General features: G+C 38.6%; 3 protein-coding genes across 10 annotated transcripts in view; 2 read left to right on the top strand and 1 right to left on the bottom strand.

Moving 5' to 3' along the window:
- Positions 1-9,042, top strand: part of agbl2 (AGBL carboxypeptidase 2) — a 31,858-nt gene extending 22,816 nt beyond the window's left edge. For 4 of the 5 annotated variants that reach the window (XM_061917783.1, XM_061917785.1, XM_061917787.1 and 1 more), the window contains 6 exons: positions 1,872-1,971; positions 4,359-4,574; positions 4,659-4,689; positions 4,794-4,969; positions 6,503-6,638; positions 8,253-9,042. In XM_061917783.1, coding sequence (XP_061773767.1) covers positions 1,872-1,971; positions 4,359-4,574; positions 4,659-4,689; positions 4,794-4,969; positions 6,503-6,638; positions 8,253-8,316 — 723 coding nt within the window. In that variant the 3' untranslated portion in view covers positions 8,317-9,042. The remainder of the gene's footprint in view (positions 1-1,871; positions 1,972-4,358; positions 4,575-4,658; positions 4,690-4,793; positions 4,970-6,502; positions 6,639-8,252) is intronic. The other variant, XM_061917786.1, reaches the window with a different exon arrangement.
- tmem17 (transmembrane protein 17) lies at positions 8,580-16,135 on the bottom strand. 3 transcript variants are annotated; one of them, XM_061917797.1, is made up of 6 exons: positions 15,952-16,135; positions 15,708-15,811; positions 11,092-11,205; positions 10,874-10,979; positions 10,727-10,774; positions 8,580-8,826 (listed from the first exon to the last, which is right to left on the bottom strand). In XM_061917797.1, exons 1-6 carry the CDS (start codon positions 16,055-16,057, stop codon positions 8,780-8,782), a joined length of 525 nt encoding a protein of 174 aa, XP_061773781.1. In that variant the 5' UTR covers positions 16,058-16,135; the 3' UTR covers positions 8,580-8,779. The 3 variants fall into 3 exon arrangements, with proteins under 3 accessions (XP_061773781.1, XP_061773782.1, XP_061773780.1); XM_061917798.1 differs by lacking the exon at positions 10,727-10,774 and having other exon boundaries at positions 15,952-16,134; XM_061917796.1 differs by lacking the exon at positions 10,727-10,774 and having other exon boundaries at positions 10,836-10,979; positions 15,952-16,130.
- ccdc34 (coiled-coil domain containing 34) overlaps positions 15,605-21,225 on the top strand; it is a 43,682-nt gene continuing 38,061 nt past the window's right edge. Inside the window, exon 1 of one of the 2 annotated variants that reach the window (XM_061917790.1) lies at positions 15,605-16,047. The gene's annotated coding sequence lies outside the window, so the exon portion shown is untranslated. The remainder of the gene's footprint in view (positions 16,048-21,225) is intronic. The other variant, XM_061917793.1, reaches the window with a different exon arrangement.

The following is a 21,225-nucleotide window of genomic DNA, read 5'->3' as shown; positions in this document are numbered from 1 at the left end:
CAAAACAGTTATATGAAATATGTAAATCCACTCCAGACACCCAAAATGTTGACATAAAACAATAGTTGTAGTTTGTATGCAAAAAACAATGTAAAATGATGCAAATGACGGATGAAAAGCATAAATGATGGCTCTTAAAACTATTGAGGTTAGCGTCATGATCGTTTCTTATTAGTCATTACCCTTCACTGTTTGGCTAGACTTACTATAACGTCGTGGTGCATTCAGGGCCACTTTGGAAACACGGACCCTTATTGACTTTGGACTATTACTTTATGTTACAACTTATTTTGCAGCCATAGTCAATACCAAGTATAGAGAAATTTAACTTATTTATTTGTTCATGTGTGTTCACATACCTACTATGCTATGCAAAAGAGACACCTTAGAGTTGTTGTTTATTCAGTCCTACAGTATTTTGGTCTTTTATTAGAGATGCGCGGTTTGCGGTCTCATCCGCGGAGTCCGCGGGTCGGGCGGGTGACATGACGGAAAATAGATTTTAAATAGATTCGGGCGGGTGGCGGTTGAACCAAAATAGATTCGGGTGGGTGGCGGTTAAACCATTTGGAAATATTTGATATACATGGTTTAGGGATCGGTAACTTTTACCGTTCAAAGAGCCATTTTAAACCCGTGTCACAAAGCGAAAAAGACAATAGGAGACGTAAACATTCACAAGAATGTCTTCCGGCAGTCACCCAGTTGATAAGTATTGGGGCGTGTTATGACACCTGTGCCTTTGACGCCTTCTACAACATGTTCAATCTACTTGTCAGTCCAGCTATATGTTGTGTGTGGCTTCTGCAGACAGACGCACACGACTGCAAGGCATACTGGGTGATACAGAGTACACTAATGGTTGTGATATAAACAATTTTAAGACTCTTACTAATATGCGCCACACTGTGAAGCCACACCAAACAAGAATGACAAACACATTTCAAGAGAACATCCTCACAGTAACACAACATAAACACAACACAACAAATACCCAGAATCCTTTGCATTCATGACACTTCCTGACTATATTATACACCCCGCTAGCATCAAACCTCGCCAACCCCCCACCCCCCCCCCTGCTTCGGTTTGTTGGGCGGGGTTGGGGTTGCGGGGGTGCAAAATATAGTCAGTTTTTGTCATGGGTGCAAAGGATTCTGGGTATTTGTTGTGTTGCGTTTATGTTGTGTTACTGTGAGGATGTTCTCCCGAAATGTGTTTGTCATTCTTGTTTGGTGTGGCTTCACAGTGTGGCGCATATTAGTAAGTGTTAAAGTTGTTTATATCACAACCATCAGTGTACTCTGTATCCCCCAGTATGCCTTTCAATCTTGTACGTGTGTTTGAGGAAGCTGCATACAGCATGTTGCTGGACTGGCAAACGTCACACGTGATGTAGAAGGCGTCAAAGGTAATGGCTTCACAGCACGCCCTTTTTCTCGATATCTGGTTGAGCACCATCGGATATTCGCGAGAACATTAGCGGCTCCCATTGCCTTCTTAACTTTGTGACATGGGTCAAACTAGCTCTTTTAGTGGTAAAGGTCGCCGATTCCGGATATATAACAATGGGCGGGTGGCGGGTGGTTGCGGTTCTGATAAAATATTGGTTCGGGTGGATGGTGGGTGGATGACGACTTTAGTGATGCGGTTGCGGATGATATAATTGCCTATCCACGCATCTCTATCTTTTACACAGAAAGTAATGCAGTAAAATAAATGAAAAAAAGATGTACAACAAACTTAATTGTTTTTTCTTGGGCTCATATCCCACCCCTCTACAAGATTTTATGGAAAGGTTTTAAGAATTTTTTGTGTAAACGTATTAACTGAATCTGCCTTACTATTTGGATATTGTGTGGTTGTTTTAGGGCGATTGTGGAGAAGAAACAAAGACAGCAGCCAACTTGCATCGCTACGAGAGGCCATGTCCAAATATCAACACCATTTTAGCTCTCTCACCTCATCCAGGTTGTGTTTTATCTCCAATGTTTTATTGTTTATTTTTAACTTGTACCTGCAGTAAAGCATCAGTTGCCACTTGAAAATCAAAGCATGTAGTTGAAGGGTGTCAAACTCGTTTCCACTGAGGGCCACGTCGCAGTTATGGCTGTCCTCACAGGGCCGCTTGTAAAAGTAAAAATATATGAATAATACTTACGGCTGTCAAAAAAAAATCATTTGACAGCACTAACCCCCCGTGACCCCAAAGGGAATAAGCGGTAGAAAAATGGATGGAAAATGGATAATAATAATGTACAATCGCCTCCATGATATTACAAAACCCAAAACCAGTGAAGTTGGCACGTTGTGCAAATCATAAGTAAAAACAAAACACAATGATTTGCAAATCCTTTTCAACTTATATTCAATTGAATAGACTGCAAAGACAAGATATTTAATGTTCGAACTGAGAAACTGATTTTTTTTTTTCAAATAATCATTAACTTATAATTAAATGGCAGCAACACATTGCAAAAAAATTGGCACAGGAGCATTTTTAACCACTGTGTTACGTGGCCTCTCATTTTAACAACACTCAGTAAACGTTTGGGAACTGAGGAGGCCAGTTTTTGAAGCTTTTCAGGTGAAATTATTTCCCAATCTTGCTTGATGTACAACTTAAGTGGTCAATATTGTCACCGATGTCCCACTGGGTGTGAGTTTTCCTTGCCCTTATGTGGGCCTACCGAGGATGTCGTAGTGGTTTGTGCAGCCCTTTGAGACACTAGTGATTTAGGGCTATATAAGTAAACATTGATTGATTGATTGATATTTTACGCTTCATATTGCGCCACACATTTTCAATGGGAGACAGGTCTGAACTACAGGCTGGCTAGTTTAGTACCCGCAATATTTTACTATGAAGCCACACTGTTGTAACTTGCTGAAATAGGCAGTGGCATCCATGATAACATTTCTTGGATGGCAACAAATGTTGCTCCAAAACCTGTATATACCTTTCAACATTAATATTGCCTTCACAGATGGGTAAGTTATCCATGCCTTGGGTAAAAAAATCATTTGAAATATGGACTCGTCAGACCGCAGAACACTTTTCCACTTTGCATCAGTCTATCTTAGATGTACTCTGGCCTAGCAAAGTCGGCGGCGTTTCTGGGTGTTGTTGATAAATGGCTTTCGCTTTGCATAATAAAGTTTTAACTTGCACTTACAGAAGTAGCGACGAACTGTAGTTACCGACAGTGGTTTTCTGAAGTGTTCCTGAGCCCATGTGTTGATATCCTTTACACACTAATGTCGGGCATTCAATGTTTTTCAGATTCAGATTCTCTGAACCTTTTGATGATATTATGGACCGTAGATGTGAAATCCCTATATTCCTTGCAATAGTTTGTTGAGAAATGTTCTTAAACTGTTGGAAAATTTGCTCTGCATTTGTTCACAAAGTAGTGACCCTCGCCCTATCCTTGTTTGTGAATGACTGAGCATTTCATGGAAGCTGTTTTTATACCCTATGATGGCACCCACCTGTTCCCAATTAGCCTGTTAACCTGTGGGATGTTCCAAATAAGTATTTGATGTTCATTCCTCAACATTCTCAGTCTTTTTTGCCACTTGTGCCAGCTTTTTTGAAACAGGTTGCAGATATCAAATTGCAAATGAGCTAGTATTTGCAAAAAATAACGTTTTCCAGTTTGAACGTTAAGTACCGGTATCTTGTCTTTGCAGTCTTTTCAATTGAATATAGGTTAAAAATGATTTGCAAATCACTGTACTCTTGTTTTTATTTACAATTTACACAATGTTCCAACTTCACTGGTTTTGTGTTTTGTACTATACAAGTGCAAAGCATTAGTTCTAATCTAGTGTTAACTTTTTTCTAACTCAGAGACGATGCAGTAGCTCAGTGGAGCGCGGCAGTAGCAATGTTACTTCATTACACTGACTAGCCTTGCGGCATTTGTGTTCTTCTCGCTTTCGGTGTACTCTTAGCTGCACACATCTTTTGTTTGTTGAGAAATTATTGAGAAATTAGATACAGTTTTACCTGCACTCTGGGATCACGACTACAGCAAATGTGACATGTGAATTATAGGCAAAATTCCACAAAGAATGCAGTTCCCCTTTAATACAATGTTTGTTGCATTATCAGATAATATTAAAGTTTTTCTGTCAAAACTGAAAGAACAAATATTTAGAAGGAAAGATTAAGTGCTTTATTGGAGATAGGCTCCAGGACCCCCCGCAACCTCAAACGGGACAAGCAGTAGAAGATGGATGGATAGCTGAAGTGCTTTATTGATGCACGTTATTTCCTGTGGCGGGCCTGATCTGAGTTTGACACCTGTCTGAATAGGCTATAAATGACTAGCGCGTGTAATGTTTATGTCCAGCAGACCAACAAAGGGACACAGCACAATGGAGATATTCATCACAGCTGCTACACCTCCGTGCTCTCTTTCCAAACTCTCAAAAATGTAGTCACCCCAGCCAGCAGCATAATGGTCAACAGAAACTGCTTCACTTCAGTGCTCTTTTTCCAAACCTTCAACAATGTAGTCAACCAAACCAGCAGCATCATAGTCAGCAGGAGCAGCATTGCAACTCTCGTGAGTTCTGCATCTTCTAATGTTTGGTTTGCACACTTAGTAGTTCCACACAGAAACTGAAAAGTAATTTGTGTTACTTTTTAGAGCTATCACCAGATCGTGCAGAAACTGACAGGTAAAACCCAGTTTTTGACTATCAATTATTAATGTAGTCAATTCATATTCACATTTTCCTCATCTGTGCTGTCTGTGTCACTCTTTTGACATTGATCCCTCAAGGCATCTGCTGTCAAGCATCACCATTGATCATTTCACTGGCCACCCTGTTTACAGAGCGACAAATTCCATTCGTGGCCAAAATCGTTATTATGTCCACCGGGATTTGCCACCTGTACATGCAGACACATCCAACACAAAATGGCGAGATAAGAGAGAGGCAGGAGATGTTGGAGAAGGTTAGTCCTCAATATTGACACAACAAATTTACCTTGCCTGACCACTTATGACATTTTATACAAGAGCTATGTATTACAAATTTTACCTTGACAAATAATTAAGAATGTGTTATAGTACAGTGGTTCTCAACCTTTTTTTAGTGATGCACCCCCTGTGAACATTTTTTTAATTCAAGTACCCCCTAATCAGAGCAAAGCATTTTAGGTAAAAAAAAAATAAAGAAGTCAAATACAGCACTATGTCAGCAGTTTCTGATTTATTAAATTGTATAACAGTGCAAAATATAGCTCATTTTTTAGTGGTCTTTCTTGAACTATTTGGGAAAAAAAACTAAAAACTTGTTGAAAAATAAACAAGAGATTCAATTATACATAAAGATTTTTACACATAAAAGTAATCATCACCTCAAAGTACCCTCTTTGGGGATTGTAATAGAGATCCATCTGAATTCATGAACTTAATTCTAAACCACCGGTGAGTCGGCCTCAGGGGTTCGGCGGCGGTCAAAACACACCAAACTCATCGTGTAAATAAAAGCTTCTCCCTATCGGCGTATTATGGATACGGCAACAGCTGACTGATTTGCAGGTTGTAATTTGTTGTGAGTTTATGCACTGTGTTGGTTTTGTTGTTTGAACAAGGGGATGTTCATGCACGGTTCATTTTGTGCACCAGTAAAAAAACATGGTACAAGTTAGTATGGGGAACCTATTCACCATTAATCAGTTGCTTATTAACATGCAAATTAGTAACATATTGGCTCTTAACTAGTCATTATTAAGTACTTATTAATGCCTTATTCGGCATGGCCTTATTATAACCCGAACCCTCTAACCCTGACCCTAACCCTAACCAAACTCTAAATTAAGTCTTTTTTACTTAGAATATGTTTCCCTAGTGTTCAAATAACTCTAAATTAAGTATTTGTTACTTAGAATATGTTCCCCATACTAAAGTGTTGCCAGAAACATAGAACTTTGTCTTGAATTTAAAAAACATTTTATTTTTCACTAAAGAAGGGTTCGGTGAATGCGCATATGAAACTGGTGGGGTTCGGTACCTCCAATAAGGTTGAGAACCACTGTTCTAAACATTTCTTCACAAAAAAAGAAATCTTTAACATCAATATTTATGGAACATGTCCACAAAAAATCTAGTTGTCAACACTGAATATTGCATTTTTGCATTTCTTCTTACAGTTTATGAACTTGCATTCATATTTTGTTGAAGTATTATTCAATAAATATATTTAGAAAGGATTTTTTAATTGTTTCTATTTTTAGAATGTTTTTAAAAAATCTCACGTTCGCCTTGGCATACCTTCAAGTACCCCCAGGGGTACGCGTACCCCCATTTGAGAACCACTGTTATAGTAGACTGCTTATTCATGAATAAATGTTTAAAGTAGAACGTATGATAAACCAATTTATTGTAGCAGGTTATTGTTTCCTTTGTGCATGATTTATTGTTAACATTAAAATACTTGCAATTAATGTGTTTTAAAAGGTGAACTTTCCTGTCATTTTATTTAGTTGGATTGCTGAAACTTCTTCCATTTCGAAAGCGAAATCGTGAAAACCTCATCGTGGAAATTTCTCGGAGAAAAGCAATGTCCTACTCTAATAGATTAGGTCCTGTACTGGGGTGCACTGACCTGAGAGGAAACAGGTACAAATGTATTTGATTCTGGTTTTACTTTCATAATTTGGCTCACCTATGTTTACTAACCAAGCTACTTTCAAATTGATGTTGCAATTAAAGAAGTACAGTGGATCTGTAGGTATGTTTTGGGACAATGTCCTTTTTCCCTATTGGAAAATAACAATTCAGTTAAGTTCCAGAGTCAAACCATCATAAAACCTGACTTTGCCATGTTCTACTAAACTTTCCTGCATTATATAACCACTGGGGATACTGAGTATGCAAGTGGTACATATAAAATGCAAGCTCTGGTATTCTATGTCTTTTTCCCTCTTATTTTTTGTAGACTTTTTGAACCTGCACTGCAAGCACATAATTTCCCCATTGTGGCATTAATACATTCTCTCCTTTACGACAATATATTACACTTAGACAAACTTTATTGATCCACAAGGGAAAATTTGTTCCACATAGTAGCTCAGTTTCAAAGGATGGAAAGGATAATGCATGTATTAAGTAGACTAAATCTACCATAGTAGCAATATAAAATATAACGTGTAATATTTACATGGGAAGCATGGTGAAAGAGGGGTTAGTGCGTCTGCCTCACAATACAAAGGTCCTGAGTAGTCCTGGGTTCAATCCTGGGCTTGGGGTCTTTCTGTGTGGAGTTTGCATGTTCTCTCTGTGACTGTGTGGGTTCCCTCCGGGTACTCCGGCTTCCTCCCACCTCCAAAGACATGCACCTGGGGATAGGTTGATTGGCAGCACTAAATTGGCCCTAGTATGTGAATGTGGTCTGTCTATCTGTGTTAGCCCTGCGATGAGTTGGCGACTTGTCCAGGGTGTACACCGCCTTCCGCCCGATTGTTACTAAAAATAGGCAACAGCGCCCCTCGCGACCCCAAAAGGGAATAAGCGGTAGATATATTATATTTTTATTTAACATATACAATATATAACAAATCCCAATTACCATGTACAATATCACAGTATTTGTAACAGCTGCAGAAAAAAAGAAAAAAAAGGGCAGCATAAAATAGAGTAAATACAGCAGAAAATATACATTATAAACAAAGAGAGGTAGCTAACATAGAAGCGGTCAGGTAATAGACAGATATCATATATACCGAGATATATATATATATATATATATATATATATATATATATATGTATGTATCCATCCATCCATTTTCTACCGCTTATTCCCTTTGGGGTCGCGGGGGGCGCTGGTGCCTATCTCAGCTACAATCGGGTGGAAAGCGGGGTACACCCTGAACAAGTCGCCACCTCATCGCAGTATATATATATATATATATATATATATATATATATATATATATATATATATATATATATATATATAAAAACTTATTGTTGACTGATCCGCCAGAACATCAGGTGCCCTGCTTTTGTTGCGATACAACCACGACTGCAACAGCTTTCAAATCTTATCAAGCTTTGCCAGAGATGCTGCAATTGAACATTTTAATCAGATTAGTAATGACAAAAAATACTAAACTAATTTAGACAGCCCTACTATATTTATGTGCATATGTATGCTAATGTATAAGCTAGTATTTGTTGGGATATGGCAGTAATAGAACAAGCGTTCACATGTGTTTTTGTTTTTCCTTAGACTGTGGAATGGAGCTTTAGAAGGGACGGAAACAAAAGGTGTTTTACCCCCTGTGACAAAGTAATCCACGCCCACAAAGTTAAACAGGTGAGCTTGAGGCTGAGGATCTCCAATTTCGTCACTTTCAAAGAAAATGTCTAAAAAGGTACCCGTTCTGAGGAGCCAGTTGCCAGAATTTCCCAGTCTGCTCTTATGCAGAGTACATTGCTTACTGGAATAATGGACATTCACATGGATGGATGTTTACAGGAGGATCCTACTCAATGACATCATGGTGTCTGATAAGAGTTTTCAAACTTTCCTGGATCTAACATGACAAACTGACACTTTTCTTTTTGCAGTATCCATTTATAATGTTTTTATTATTTACAAATGTACACAAAACCATATCAAAATTGCAGGTGAAATATGCTGACTAAAATACAAAAAAATAAATATATTTTCTTTCTGTCTGAATCAATGAGGTGTTTGTTCCAAAAGTTGATAAACGGAAGTTTCAGTCAAACTGGTGCAGATGGAATTGACTTTCAGTGTGTCTGACCAAGTCCCGCAGAGCCACAAAACCAACGACAGCCTAGCAAGGAAAAAGACAAAATAAATATGTTGTTAATATTAATAGAAAAAGACAAAGATAATTATGTCCATTAGGGACGGGTATTCTAACCTAAAATCCCTATTGCGATATACATCCTGCAATAACTATATAATGCAATATATTATTTGTAGGGTTGTCAAATAATATATTTTTTCTACAGATATACCTGTAATCACATTTTAAAATTTGGATAAATCATGATTAATCACAGGTGATTTATTCACTTTAATATTTAATACTTGAGACCACAATATTTGTACACAGATGCTATTTTATGTTTTTAAACGCTTTACTTGAATACATGTCATTTATTTGAACGAAACTTGGTGACAGTTTTATGAGAAGTTATTTCAGGCTGTAATTCGCAGTGAAATTTGCCAGTCTTGAGTGTCCTCCCTCATTTTTGTAATTATGTTTACATTGATCTAATCACTGACCGTAAAGTAAAAGAGCTTGTACAGTCACAATAAATTGCATGATTAATGTGTTTTCATGATTATTGCGATATATTTTGTCTGTGATTAATCACAAGTTACGTTGTTAATTTTGACAGCCCTAATTATTTGGTATGTAAATGATAATAGAACCGGGCTTCACGGTGGAAGAGGGGTTAGTGCGTCTGCCTCACAATACGAAGGTCCTGAGTAGTCCTGGGTTCAATCCCAGGCTCCGGATCTTTCTGTGTGGAGTTTGCATGTTCTCCCCGTGAATGCGTGGGTTCCCTCCGGGTACCCCGGCTTCCTCCCACTTCCAAAAACATGCACCTGGGGATAAGTTGATTGGCGACACTAAATTGGCCCTAGTGTGTGAATGTGAGTGTGAATGTTGTCTGTCTATCTGTGTTGGCCCTGCGATGAGGTGGCGACTTGTCTGGGGTGTACCCCGCCTTCCGCCCGATTGTAGCTGAGATAGGCACCAGCGCCCCCTGCAACCCCAAAGAGAATAAGCGGTAGAAAATGGATGGATGGGATGATAATAGAACCATTTTAAAATGGGTTGTAAAGCCCCTATGTGGCTGGTGACGTATGCAGTATCATCCATCATTATCGAATCTTGTGGAATGTTTATTTTCATACAAGTTTTTATATATTTAATTTTGCTTGTATTTTGTGTTTAAGCATTGTAGTATGTGTTTTCTTCTGTGCGATGGATCCCCCTGGGTCTGACATAAAATAACTATAACATATCCCAGCTGCACTCGGGCGGACGGCGGTGTACATACTGGACAAGTCGCCACCTCATCACAGGGCCAACACAGATAGACAGACAACATTCACACTCACATTTATACACTAGGGACAATTTAGTGTTGCCAATCAACCTATCCCCAGGTGCAAGTTTTTTGGAGGTGGGAGGAGTATCCGCAGGGAACCCACTTAGTCATGGGGAGAACATGCAAACTCTACACAGAAAGATCCCGAGCGCAGGATCGAACCCAGGACCTCGTATTGTGAGGCAGATGCACTAACCACTGTTTCACCGTGCTGCCCGTGAAAGTTGATTCTTGATCATGCCTCTCACCTGGATAATAGGGGAATGTGGCCATAAACTGAGAGGTTTGGTCAATTTAGACGTTCAACTCATACCTGGAAATGGCAAAAAAAGACACCCAACTGGGGCACTTTTTTTTAAACCTTTCATGAGGAAATGGGAAAATATGAACATCCAATCAGTCAGCATCCTAGTGAGAACAGACATTGTACAGTAAGTGATTGTTTTATTATGTTCGAAGTTTGTATATCTTGTTCATCACATAGCAAGATTGCTGCATGATGCTTAGTGTTTGTTGTGAATGGGAAAAGCAAACGTTGTGATGATCCTGGTAAATTAATACACGTTATTATAAATAAGCCTGGTATTACCTAACACATATACTTACAGTGTCTATATAAAACGATGATGGAGGCTTTTGGATGTTTTTTGAGCGCTTTAAAGGCAAAATAGAGCACCATTGTTAGTTGACCTTTGATAGTGTTTTAGCAGCATACCTGAGTGAGGATGAAAAGAGCTAGCACAATATGAACACCTCTTTCCAGCGGTTGTATGAGAATGCCTTCATTGAAGAGCTGAAAGAGGATTTGTGGCAACTGCAGCAGGATGCTCAACAGCCAAAAGCCAGCCAACTCTGCCACCTTTCACAAAGCAGAACAATTGCATCAAAATCAGGTACCAGCATTGCTGTTGCCACAAATGTACGTGAGTGGAATCCATTATTTCATTCTGCCACATGTTATGATGCCATACCTTTTCATGCATGTTGCCCACATAACCAAGATAGAGTCTAATGGCCTCAATCCCAGTCATCAGGATTAGGACAGTCACCAAGATGAACTTGTAGTAGTCCGGCAAAGCAGAATACTAGTAGGATAGAAATAACACATACAATACAGAAATGTGGTTTGGTTAACAGACAGAACTGAGGTATATGTAATCTCTGCATTTGCATATTTAGCAATGAAGCATTTGCAAAAAGTGAGTATAAAAACACAAGAAATTAAACAAATATGTTCAAAAACTACAAATTTACTGTTTTCCTGTCGCTTTTGTCGGCCCCCGGCAGCAATTTTTCGCTGCTCCTTGAGAATAGCGATAGTATTTTCAAGTCACTTTTTTAACAGTATCTACAGGGCTCTGATTACCTGCTAATATAACGACAAAGTCATGAAGTTGGCAACACCGATAACTTCTGCTCTTTAGACTCATTGTGTTATAATGTGTTTAAAAGCGAGGTGAACAGATAATCTATTTTTAGTGGTCCCCATGTCTTGATTAAAATGAACAGGAAATACTGATATAAATGCAGTATAAGAAAATGATTACTAGATTCCCTTTTATTACATTCAGTTGTTTGCGCGGAATAAAGTCAGTTGTGCAAAATATACGCAAAAAAACTTTCTTTAACAGGAACTTGTGTGTTTGTTAATAATATAACAATATGTACTTATAATAACAACAATGTAACAGAAACATACATTTGCATAAATAAAAAATGTGTTTTATCGGTTGAGATTCGAATTCAGATTTATTTCTTGTCATTCAAATATTTATATTAAGGATGAACGGCATAAAATTATGAGAAATAAACTAGGTTGGTTTTAAGGTTGTAAGAGTTTGGAAATGCTTTAAGCAAAACCGTCAAGTAGTGAAAACACAGCCAAATAACCAAAGTATTAAACAATAAACATCAGTCTTTATCCGATAGTTATGTATAGGTTGTCTTCGGACACGTGACTTTTGAACAGAAATGAAGAAGTGGTGGGCCGCCAAACCAAATGGCTGTTGGATGGCTCGGTTGACAAGAGCGGCAGTGCCAGTACCTTGAGGGTTTCAGGTTCGATCCCCGCTTCCACCATCCTAGTCACTGCCGTTGTGTCCTTGGGCAAGATACTTTACCCACTTGCTCCCAATGCCACCCACACTGGTTTAAATGTAACTTAGATCATGTGTTTCACTATGTAAAGCGCTTTGAGTCACTAGAGAAAAGTGCTGTAGAAATATAATGTCACTCCACGAGTGTGAACTATCTAAGTATGCAAGGGGCCTGGATTTTACCATTAAAAACGGATATGGACGGCGTGGCGCAGTGGGGAGAGTGGCCGTGCGCAACCCGAGCGTCCCTGGTTCAATTCCCACCTAGTACCAACCTCGTCACGTCCGTTGTGTCCTGAGCAAGACACTTCACCCTTGCTCCTGATGGGTGCTGGTTGGCGCCTTGCATGGCAGCTCCCTCCATCAGTGTGTGAATGTGTGTGTGAATGGGTAAATGTGGAAGTAGTGTCAAAGCGCTTTGAGTACCTTGAAGGTAGAAAAGCGCTATACAAGTACAACCCATTTATCATTTTATATGAGCAAAAAGTGCAAATTATGCAATATAATTTATCCCTATAAGTTATTAAAATAAGATTTGTCGAGTGATACAAAGTATTATCCGGCGGTCGTGTTCCCAGACATGTCGAACTATCTGGTATTGGAGATATCATTCTACACGACAGATGAAAAAGGAGGTTTTTGAGAGCAAAAACACAGACTTTGTGTATATATCTCATATGTTCTTCGACTCTGCCGTCTGTGACTGGAGTGTGTGCCACTTTTTCGTATGATCTTGCACTCTTTCACCCTCCTTGATTACTTCTTGAGGGAACTCTAAAGAAACTTATCCTTTTGTTTTCAATTTGAACGGTTGCAAAAGCCAAACAACACAAGCATAGCACATTTTTCTTCGAAAAGGGCAAAATTTCGCACAAAACGCTATGACAACAGACGCTCGCTGGCCCACCACTTCTTGCCTGGCATGGTTTTAACAAGCTGGACGTGACGTCAAGTGAATACAACCTATAGGGATCGATCTACCCATTTACTGTACTGCTCCACACCATTTGTTCACGTAATACACTTTGTTTCATCTGTCGCTTCATCCTGGACAATATTCATGACAAATGTGTGCTTTGTTTCAAAGATGTCCATCCATCCATTTTCTACCGCTTATTCCCTTTCGGGGTCGCGGGGGGCGCTGGCGCCTATGTGCTATTTGGAATTACACTGTATGAAAAAAATTTGAAAATTAATTTTACCTATGCAACCTTATTATACAATTGGCTAAGTTTTATATTCATAAATGTAAGTTTCTCAATACCCGACCTGTTTTCTGTACCTTTTAAAAAAGAATTAGAACTACATTAAAAACACTCTCTAGCTCAAACAACCAAAAAGCTATGAAAACGATAATGCTGTGTTCCAAATTTTAATTATTTACTGAACTTGTGTGAGCCTGTGGATTTGCACTTTGTTTTATTATATATATATATATATATATATATATATATATATATATATATATATATATATATATATATATATATATATATATATATATATATATATATATATTAGGGCTGCGAGTCTTTGGGTGTCCCACAATTCGATTCAATATCGATTCTTGGGGTCGCGATTCGATAATATATAAATGTTTTTCAATTCAACGCGATTCTCGATTCAAAAACGATATTTTTCCGATTCAAAACGATTCTGTATTCATTCAATACATAGGATTTCAGTAGGATCTACCCCAGTCTGCTGACATGCTCGCAGAGTAGTAGATTTAAAAAAAAAAAAAAAGCTTTTATAATTATACAGGACAATGTTTTATCAGCTGATTGCAATAATGTAAATTAGTTTTAACTATTAAACGAACCAAAAATATTACTTATTTTATCTTTGTGAAAATATTGGACACCGTGTGTTGTCAAGTTTATGAGATGCGATGTCACACTATTGTTCTTTTTTAAAATTTCTTTATAAATGTTTAATGATAATGTCAATGAGGGATTTTTAAACACTGCTATGCTGAAATTATAACTAATATTGATACTGTTGTTGGTAATATTCATTTTTGTTTCACTGCTTTTGGTTTGTTCTGTGTCGTGTTTGTGTCTCCTCTCAATTGCTTTGTTTATATCAGTTCTGAGTGTTGCTGGGTCAGGTTTGGTTTTGGAATTGGATTGCATTGTTATGGTATTAGTGTGTAGTGGTTTGTTGGATTGATTAAAAAATAAAAAACAAAAACAAAAATTGATTTTTTTAAAAATGAGAATTGATTCTGAATCGCACAACGTATTCGATTCGATTCGTATTCGAATCCATTTTTTTCTCACACCCCTAATATATATATATATTATATATAATATATATATATATATATATATATATATATATATATATATATATATATATATATATATATATATATCCATCCATCCATTTTCTACCGCTTATTCCCATTCGGGGTCGCGGGGGGCGCTGGCGCCTATCTCAGCTACAATCGGGCAGAAGGCAAGGTACACCCTGGACAGGTCGCCACCTCATCGCAGGGCCAACACAGATAGACAGACAACATTCACACTCACATTCACACACTAGGGCCAATTTAGTGTTGCCAATCAACCTATCCCCAGGTGCATGTCTTTGGAAGTGGGAGGAAGCCGGAGTACCCGGAGGGAACCCACGCATTCACGGGGAGAACATGCAAACTCCACACAGAAAGATCCCGAGCCTGGATTTGAACCCAGGACTGCAGGAACTTCGTATTGTGAGGCAGACGCACTAACCCCTCTGCCACCGTGAAGCCATATATATATACACAGTGGGGCAAAAAAGTATTTAGTCAGCCACCGATTGTGCAAGTTCTCCCACTTAAAATAATGACAGAGATCTGTAATTTTCATCATAGGTACACTTCAACTGTGAGAGACAGAATGTGGGAAAAAAATTCAGGAATTCACGTAGGAATTTTAAAGAATTTATTTGTAAATATGGTGGAAAATAAATATTTGGTCAACCATTCAAAGCTCTCCCTGATGGAAGGAGGTTTTTGGCTCAAAATCTCACGATACATGGCCCCATTCATTCTTTCCTTAACACGGATCAATCGTCCTGTCCCCTTAGCAGAAAAACATCCCCAACGCATGATGTTTCCACCCCCATGCTTCACAGTAGGTCTGGTGTTTTTGGGATGCAACTCAGTATTGTTCTTCACCATACTGACTAAATACTTGTTTGCCCCACTGTGTGTGTATGTGTGTATATATATATTGCATTCCATTTTAGTTACTTTATTGAGTTTACAACCCCCTGGCGCTGATTTGTACTATTTTTGTACTTATTTTGTCGCAATTTATAAATAAAGGTTTATAAAAGAAAAAAGAAAAAACAAAAGAAAAAAACAGTAATACAGTTTGTTTTCTGCTTTGGGTGATTTCAAAGCTAAGTGTAGAAAAAAATGTTTGTAATATATTTTAACACCCTAAAATCAGAGATATTCGAAAGAGTTGTGGAAAAGGCGATAGGATGAAAGGTGTTCTTACTTTAAGGTGCAACATGACAGTTTCACTGATCCACCACAGGGGGAAGAACCACATGTTAAAGAAGAGAGACATCTGGAGGGGCAGGCTGGACAAAACACGTCTGTCTGAAAAGCAACGAGTGTTTTTGAAAGAAAAATGTTTTTAATTTTTTCCAGTAAACGAAAAGCTACAGACAACATCCGCGTGGTTAGCTAGCATAGCATCCATGCTATCTCCTGCTATGCTAGCTGCGTGTTGACGTTACCGTGTGCAGACGTGCGGCTGTCCTTCGACGGAGCCTGACTCTGGTCCACAAAGACGTTCCGAGAAAGGTCCTCCAAACGTCTTCTGATAGTTTCTGGTAAGTCCATCGTTCCAAAGTGCTCTGCTCTGTAAGGCAACAACCAAAAAAAAAAAAAAAAAAGGAAAGCGACTCTTACTTCCTGCTCTCACATAGATGTGATACGTCTCCATGGCAACCAGGAAAACTAATCGTTCTGTTTCCGTAGGAAAATAACCTTTTCTCTGTAAATTGACAAAGAGGATTTCAATGCTTGGAAAGAGGTGTTGATACAATGTAGAGTAGTCGTAGTGCAGGGGTCGGCAACCAATTACCACTCAAAGAGACATTTTGACCTGTTTCACAAAATACACAAAGTAATGGGAGCCAATTGTTGTAAGCACAATACCCCATCCCATCCATCCATCCATTTCTACCGCTTATTCCCTTTTGGGGTCGCGGGGGGCGCTTGCGCCTATCTCAGCTACAATCGGGCGGAAGGCGGAATACACCCTGGACAAGTCGCCACCTCATCGCAGACCAACAATACCAATGTAAGCAATTTGTATAATGCGCAATCTTTTGCAAATTGCTTCCAGCTATTTATTTGAATAATGTGTGGTGCACATTTTGCAAATCAATGGGCGCAATTTGTATAATGCACAATTTGTATAATGCACAATCTTTTTGGCAATTTTGGAAATTGCTTCTAGCTAAATATTGATTGTGTTGGAAGTTCTGGCTACCAGAAGTGGGTAGTAACGCGCTACATTTACTCCGTTACATCTACTTGAGTAACTTTTGGGATAAATTGTACTTCTACGAGTAGTTTTTATGCAACATACTTTTACTTTTACTTGAGTATATTTATAAAGAAAAAACGCTACTTTTACTGCGCTCCATTTATCTACAATCAGCTCGTTACTCGCTACTTTTTTTTTTTTATCGATCTGTTAATGCACGCTTTGTTTGTTTTGATTTTGTCAGACACGCATTCAAAGTAGGAACTACTCATGCCTGCGTTTCACCAATCAAATGCAGTCACTTGTGACGTTGGACCAATCAAACAAAACCAGAATGTGTACTGTACTGTGCATCCATCCATCCATTTTCTACCGCTTATTCCCTTTCAAGATCGCGGGGGGTGCTGGCGCCTATCTCAGCTACAATCGGGCGGAAGGCTGTACTGTGCAATCTACTAATAAAAGTTTCAATCAATCAATCAAAAGTGTAAAGGAAAAAAGACTTTATTTCAACCGTACTTCCCATCACAAGCCTAAAGACTGATCGCACAGTTCCTGTCTTCACAATAAAAGCGCCGCTCCATCGCGCCTGCGCTAACAAAATAAGAGTCTCCGAAAGCCAGAGCAAACAAGCTAGTAAGCTACGGAGTTTGCCGCCAATGTATTTCTTGTAAAGTGTATAAAAACGAATATGGAAGCTGGACAAATAAGATGCCAAAAACCAACGACTTTCATGTGGTATTAGACAGAAAAGAGGAACTTTTTTTCTCCTCCATTTGAAAATGTGGACATTATCAGCACTATACTGTCTGATTCCAATCAATGCAAGTCATCAAAATCAGGTAATACACCAACTTATATTCTTGTCTTCATGAAAGATAGGAGTCTATATGTTAAACATGCATGTATATTCATTAAAACACCTTTAACATGTCAACAAAAACGGCAAAATAAAAAAACACACACATATATATATATATATATATATATATATATATATATATATATATATATATATATATATATATATATATATATATGATATGTGTATGTATATATGAGGTAGATGACCTCGACTTGGTCATTTATTAAGTAATTGATTAACGTTGAAAAACTTATTGGGGTGTTACCATTTAGTGGTCAATTGTAGGGAATATGTACTGTACTGTGCAATCTACTAATAAAAGTTTCAATCAATCAATAAATCAATCAATCAATCAATCAATCAATAAATGCCTACTGAGCCTATGGTGCTGTTAAGTTATTGTGGCTCAATTTGCCTTAATTTTTTTATTTTAATGTATTATTATTTAATATATATTATTGTTTTAGTTGCTTAAGAGATATTCCTGGCTAGGAATTTGCTCATTGCTATTTTTATGTTTTTGTGCATTATTTGTTGCCGTAATTATTAAACAAACAGGTTACTCATCAGTTACTCAGTACTTGAGCAGTTTTTTTCACAACATACTTTTTACTTTTACTCAAGTAAATATTTGGGTGACTACTCCTTACTTTTACTTGAGTAGTAAATCTCTAAAGTAACAGTACTCTTACTTGAGTACAATTTCTGGCTACTCTACCCACCTCTGCTGGGTACTAACCCTAACAAGAACAGCTTACCGCTACGACGATCAGGACAAAATGTAGCACGACAGGTAATAGCTGAAAAGAATCACATCGACACGACAAGAGCAACATATGGCAACGACAAGTCTAAATGACAATACAATGATCCAGCAACTGACACAAAACAAAGCAGGTACAAATAGGAGCAGGCTGTTTGGCAACAGGTGTGACCAGGTGCTAATCAGCCGCAGCTGAGGAGAAACACAGCACTCAGGGAACAAGACAGGAAGCTGACAAAATAAGAGCACTAGACACGAACTAAAGACAGGAGATATTAAACACAGAGGAAACAGACAAATGCAGAGGAAAAAAACTAAAACATAGACAAACTGCCTGACACAGGTCTTTTATGTTGAAGACAGGAACTGTGCAGTCGGTCTTTAGAGTTTTGACAGCAGGTACGGCCCAAGAGTCTGTTGAAATAAAAAGTGTTTCTCTCGGTCCGTCCTGTCAGTGATTTTTTTTCTTAAAAATGAGCTCGCAGCAGCCAGCGTCATCTCACAAGATTCTCAGGTGCCGAGAATGTCAAACAACTGACGAAAGTGAAGTCTTGGTGAAGATTGATGATTGCTCATTTTTATGTCTATCTTTTTAATGCCTGGCTTGTGATCGACTGACACACCCTCGCTACATATTAGAACAGGGCACCCCTGTTCTAATATGTAGCTGTGCCCGCTGTTACACAACACTATGTGCGTGCCGGCCGGTTACGTAGTGTGTGTGTGCCTATCAGTGGTACTTTAACTTTAAGCTGGTGTACCTTAGAGCAGTGGTTCTCAACCTTTTTTCAGTGATGTACCCCCTGTGAACATTTTTTTAAATCAAGTACCCCCTAATCAGAGCAAAGCATTTTTGGTTGAAAAAAAGAGATAAAGAAGCAAAATACAGCACTATGTCATCAGTTTCTGATTTACTAAATTGTACAACAGTGCAAAATATTGCTCATTTGTAGTAGTCTTTCTTGATTTATTTGATAAAAAAAGATGTAAAAATACCTAAAAACTTGTTGAAAAATAAACAAGTGATTCATCCATCCATCCATTTTTTACTGAGTGATTCAATTATAAATCAATCAATCAATCAATGTTTACTTATATAGCCCTGAATCATAAGGGCAAGGAAAACTCACATCCAGTGGGACGTCGGTGACAATGATGACTATGAGAAACCTTGGAGAGGACGAATGTCGAGCGGGTCTAACATGATACTGTGAAAGTTCAATCCATATTGAATCCAACACAGTCGCGAGAGTCCAGTCCAAAGCGGATCCAACACAGCAGAGAGAGTCCCGCTCACAGCGGAGCCAGCAGGAAACCATCCCAAGCGGAGGCGGATCAGCAGCGCAGAGATGTCCCGAGCCGATACACAGGCGGGCAGTACATGGCCACCGGGTCGGACCGGACCCCCTCCACAAGGGAGAGTGGGACATAGGAGAAAAAGAAAAGAAACTGCAGATCAACCGGTCTAAAAAGGAGGTCTATTTAAAGGCTAGAGTATACAAATGAGTTTTAAGGTGAGACTTAAATGCTTCTACTGAGGTGGCATCTCGAACTTTTACTGGGAGGGCATTCCAGAGTACTGGAGCCCAAAATAAAGATTTCTACACATAGAAGTAATCATCAACTTAAAGTGCCCTCTTTGGGGATTGTAATAGAGATCCATCTGGATTCATGAACTTAATTCTAAACATTTCTTCACAAAAAAGAAATCTTTAACATCAATAGCTATGGAAAATGTCCACAAAAAATCTAGCTGTCAACACTGAATATTGCTTTGTCGCATTTCTTTTCACAGTTTATGAACTTACATTCATATTTTGTTGAAGTTTTATTCAATAAATACATTTATAAAGGATTTTTGAATTGTTGCTATTTTTAGAATATTAAAAAAAAAATGTCACGTACCCCTTAGCATACCTTCAAGTACCCCCAGGGGTACGCGTACCCCCATTTGAGAACAACTGCCTTATAGCCTCAGTAGTGTTTCTGTCTAGATCAGGGGTTGCAACCTGTTGCATCAAAAGAGCTTTTTGGGGCCCATTTCCACCAAAACAAAACCCACTTGATCACTATATTGAAGTTAATGCTTTTTCATACAGTTTCTATATACCCACCCATCCATCCATCCATTTTCTACCGCTTATTCCCTTTCGGGGTCGCGGGGGGCGCTGGCGCCTATCTCAGCTACAATCGGGCGGAAGGCAGGGTACACCCTGGACAAGTCGCCACCTCATCGCAGGACCAACACAGATAGACAACATTCACACTCACATTCACACACTAGGGCCAATTTAGTGTTGCCAATCAACCTATCCCCAGGTGCATGTCTTTGGAGGTGGGAGCAAGCCGGAGTACCCGGAGGGAACCCACGCTGTCACGGCGAGAACATGCAAACTCCACACAGAAAGACCATGAGCCTAGGGATCGAACACAGGACCCTCTTATTGTGAGGCAGACACACTAACCCCTGTTCCACCGTGCTGTGCCTGTATAAAAACATACAATAATTTACTACAGAAAACTAAGCTTTCTAAAGTCATGTAATAATAATTTGATATATCTTCTTCCAGTGATTTTTTTCTGTCAAACACACCATTAACAACTTTTCCATATTTTCAAGGATAAATGTCTGCCGTTCAGATATTATTTTAACATTTTTGGCTGGCGTTTTTTTTTTTTTAACTGAATATCATCCACTTCCTCGGTCTTTAACAAACATTTTTGGTGGAAAAAGTAAGTTATGTCGATGTCTTTCTATAAGTTAACGCTAGCGAGCAAGACCAAATGTTTTAGGTAGACCTTAAGGCAGGGGTGCCTATTACGTCGATTGCGAGCTACCAGTCGATCGCTGAGGGTGTGTCAGTCAATCAACAGCCAGGCATTAAAAA

This window comes from Nerophis ophidion, linkage group LG12 (assembly GCF_033978795.1).
Source record: "Nerophis ophidion isolate RoL-2023_Sa linkage group LG12, RoL_Noph_v1.0, whole genome shotgun sequence".
Classification (NCBI taxonomy): Eukaryota; Metazoa; Chordata; class Actinopteri; order Syngnathiformes; family Syngnathidae; genus Nerophis; species Nerophis ophidion.
The sequence above is the reverse complement of the archived record's forward strand: the minus strand, read 5'-3'. Positions and strand labels throughout refer to the sequence as shown.

What these genes read in the sequence shown, in the direction of transcription:
- tmem17 (XM_061917796.1), bottom strand. Translation starts at nt 16,057, where the DNA reads ATGGACTTACCAGAAACTATCAGAAGACGTTTGGAGGACCTTTCTCGG. An exon ending in TGGGCAACATGCATGAAAAG is followed by an intron (nt 10,980 to 11,091) that starts GTATGGCATCAT and finishes GCTTTGTGAAAG; the next exon opens with GTGGCAGAGTTGGCTGGCTT. An exon ending in CTCTTTTCATCCTCACTCAG is followed by an intron (nt 8,827 to 10,835) that starts GTATGCTGCTAA and finishes TTTCCTTGCTAG; the next exon opens with GCTGTCGTTGGTTTTGTGGC.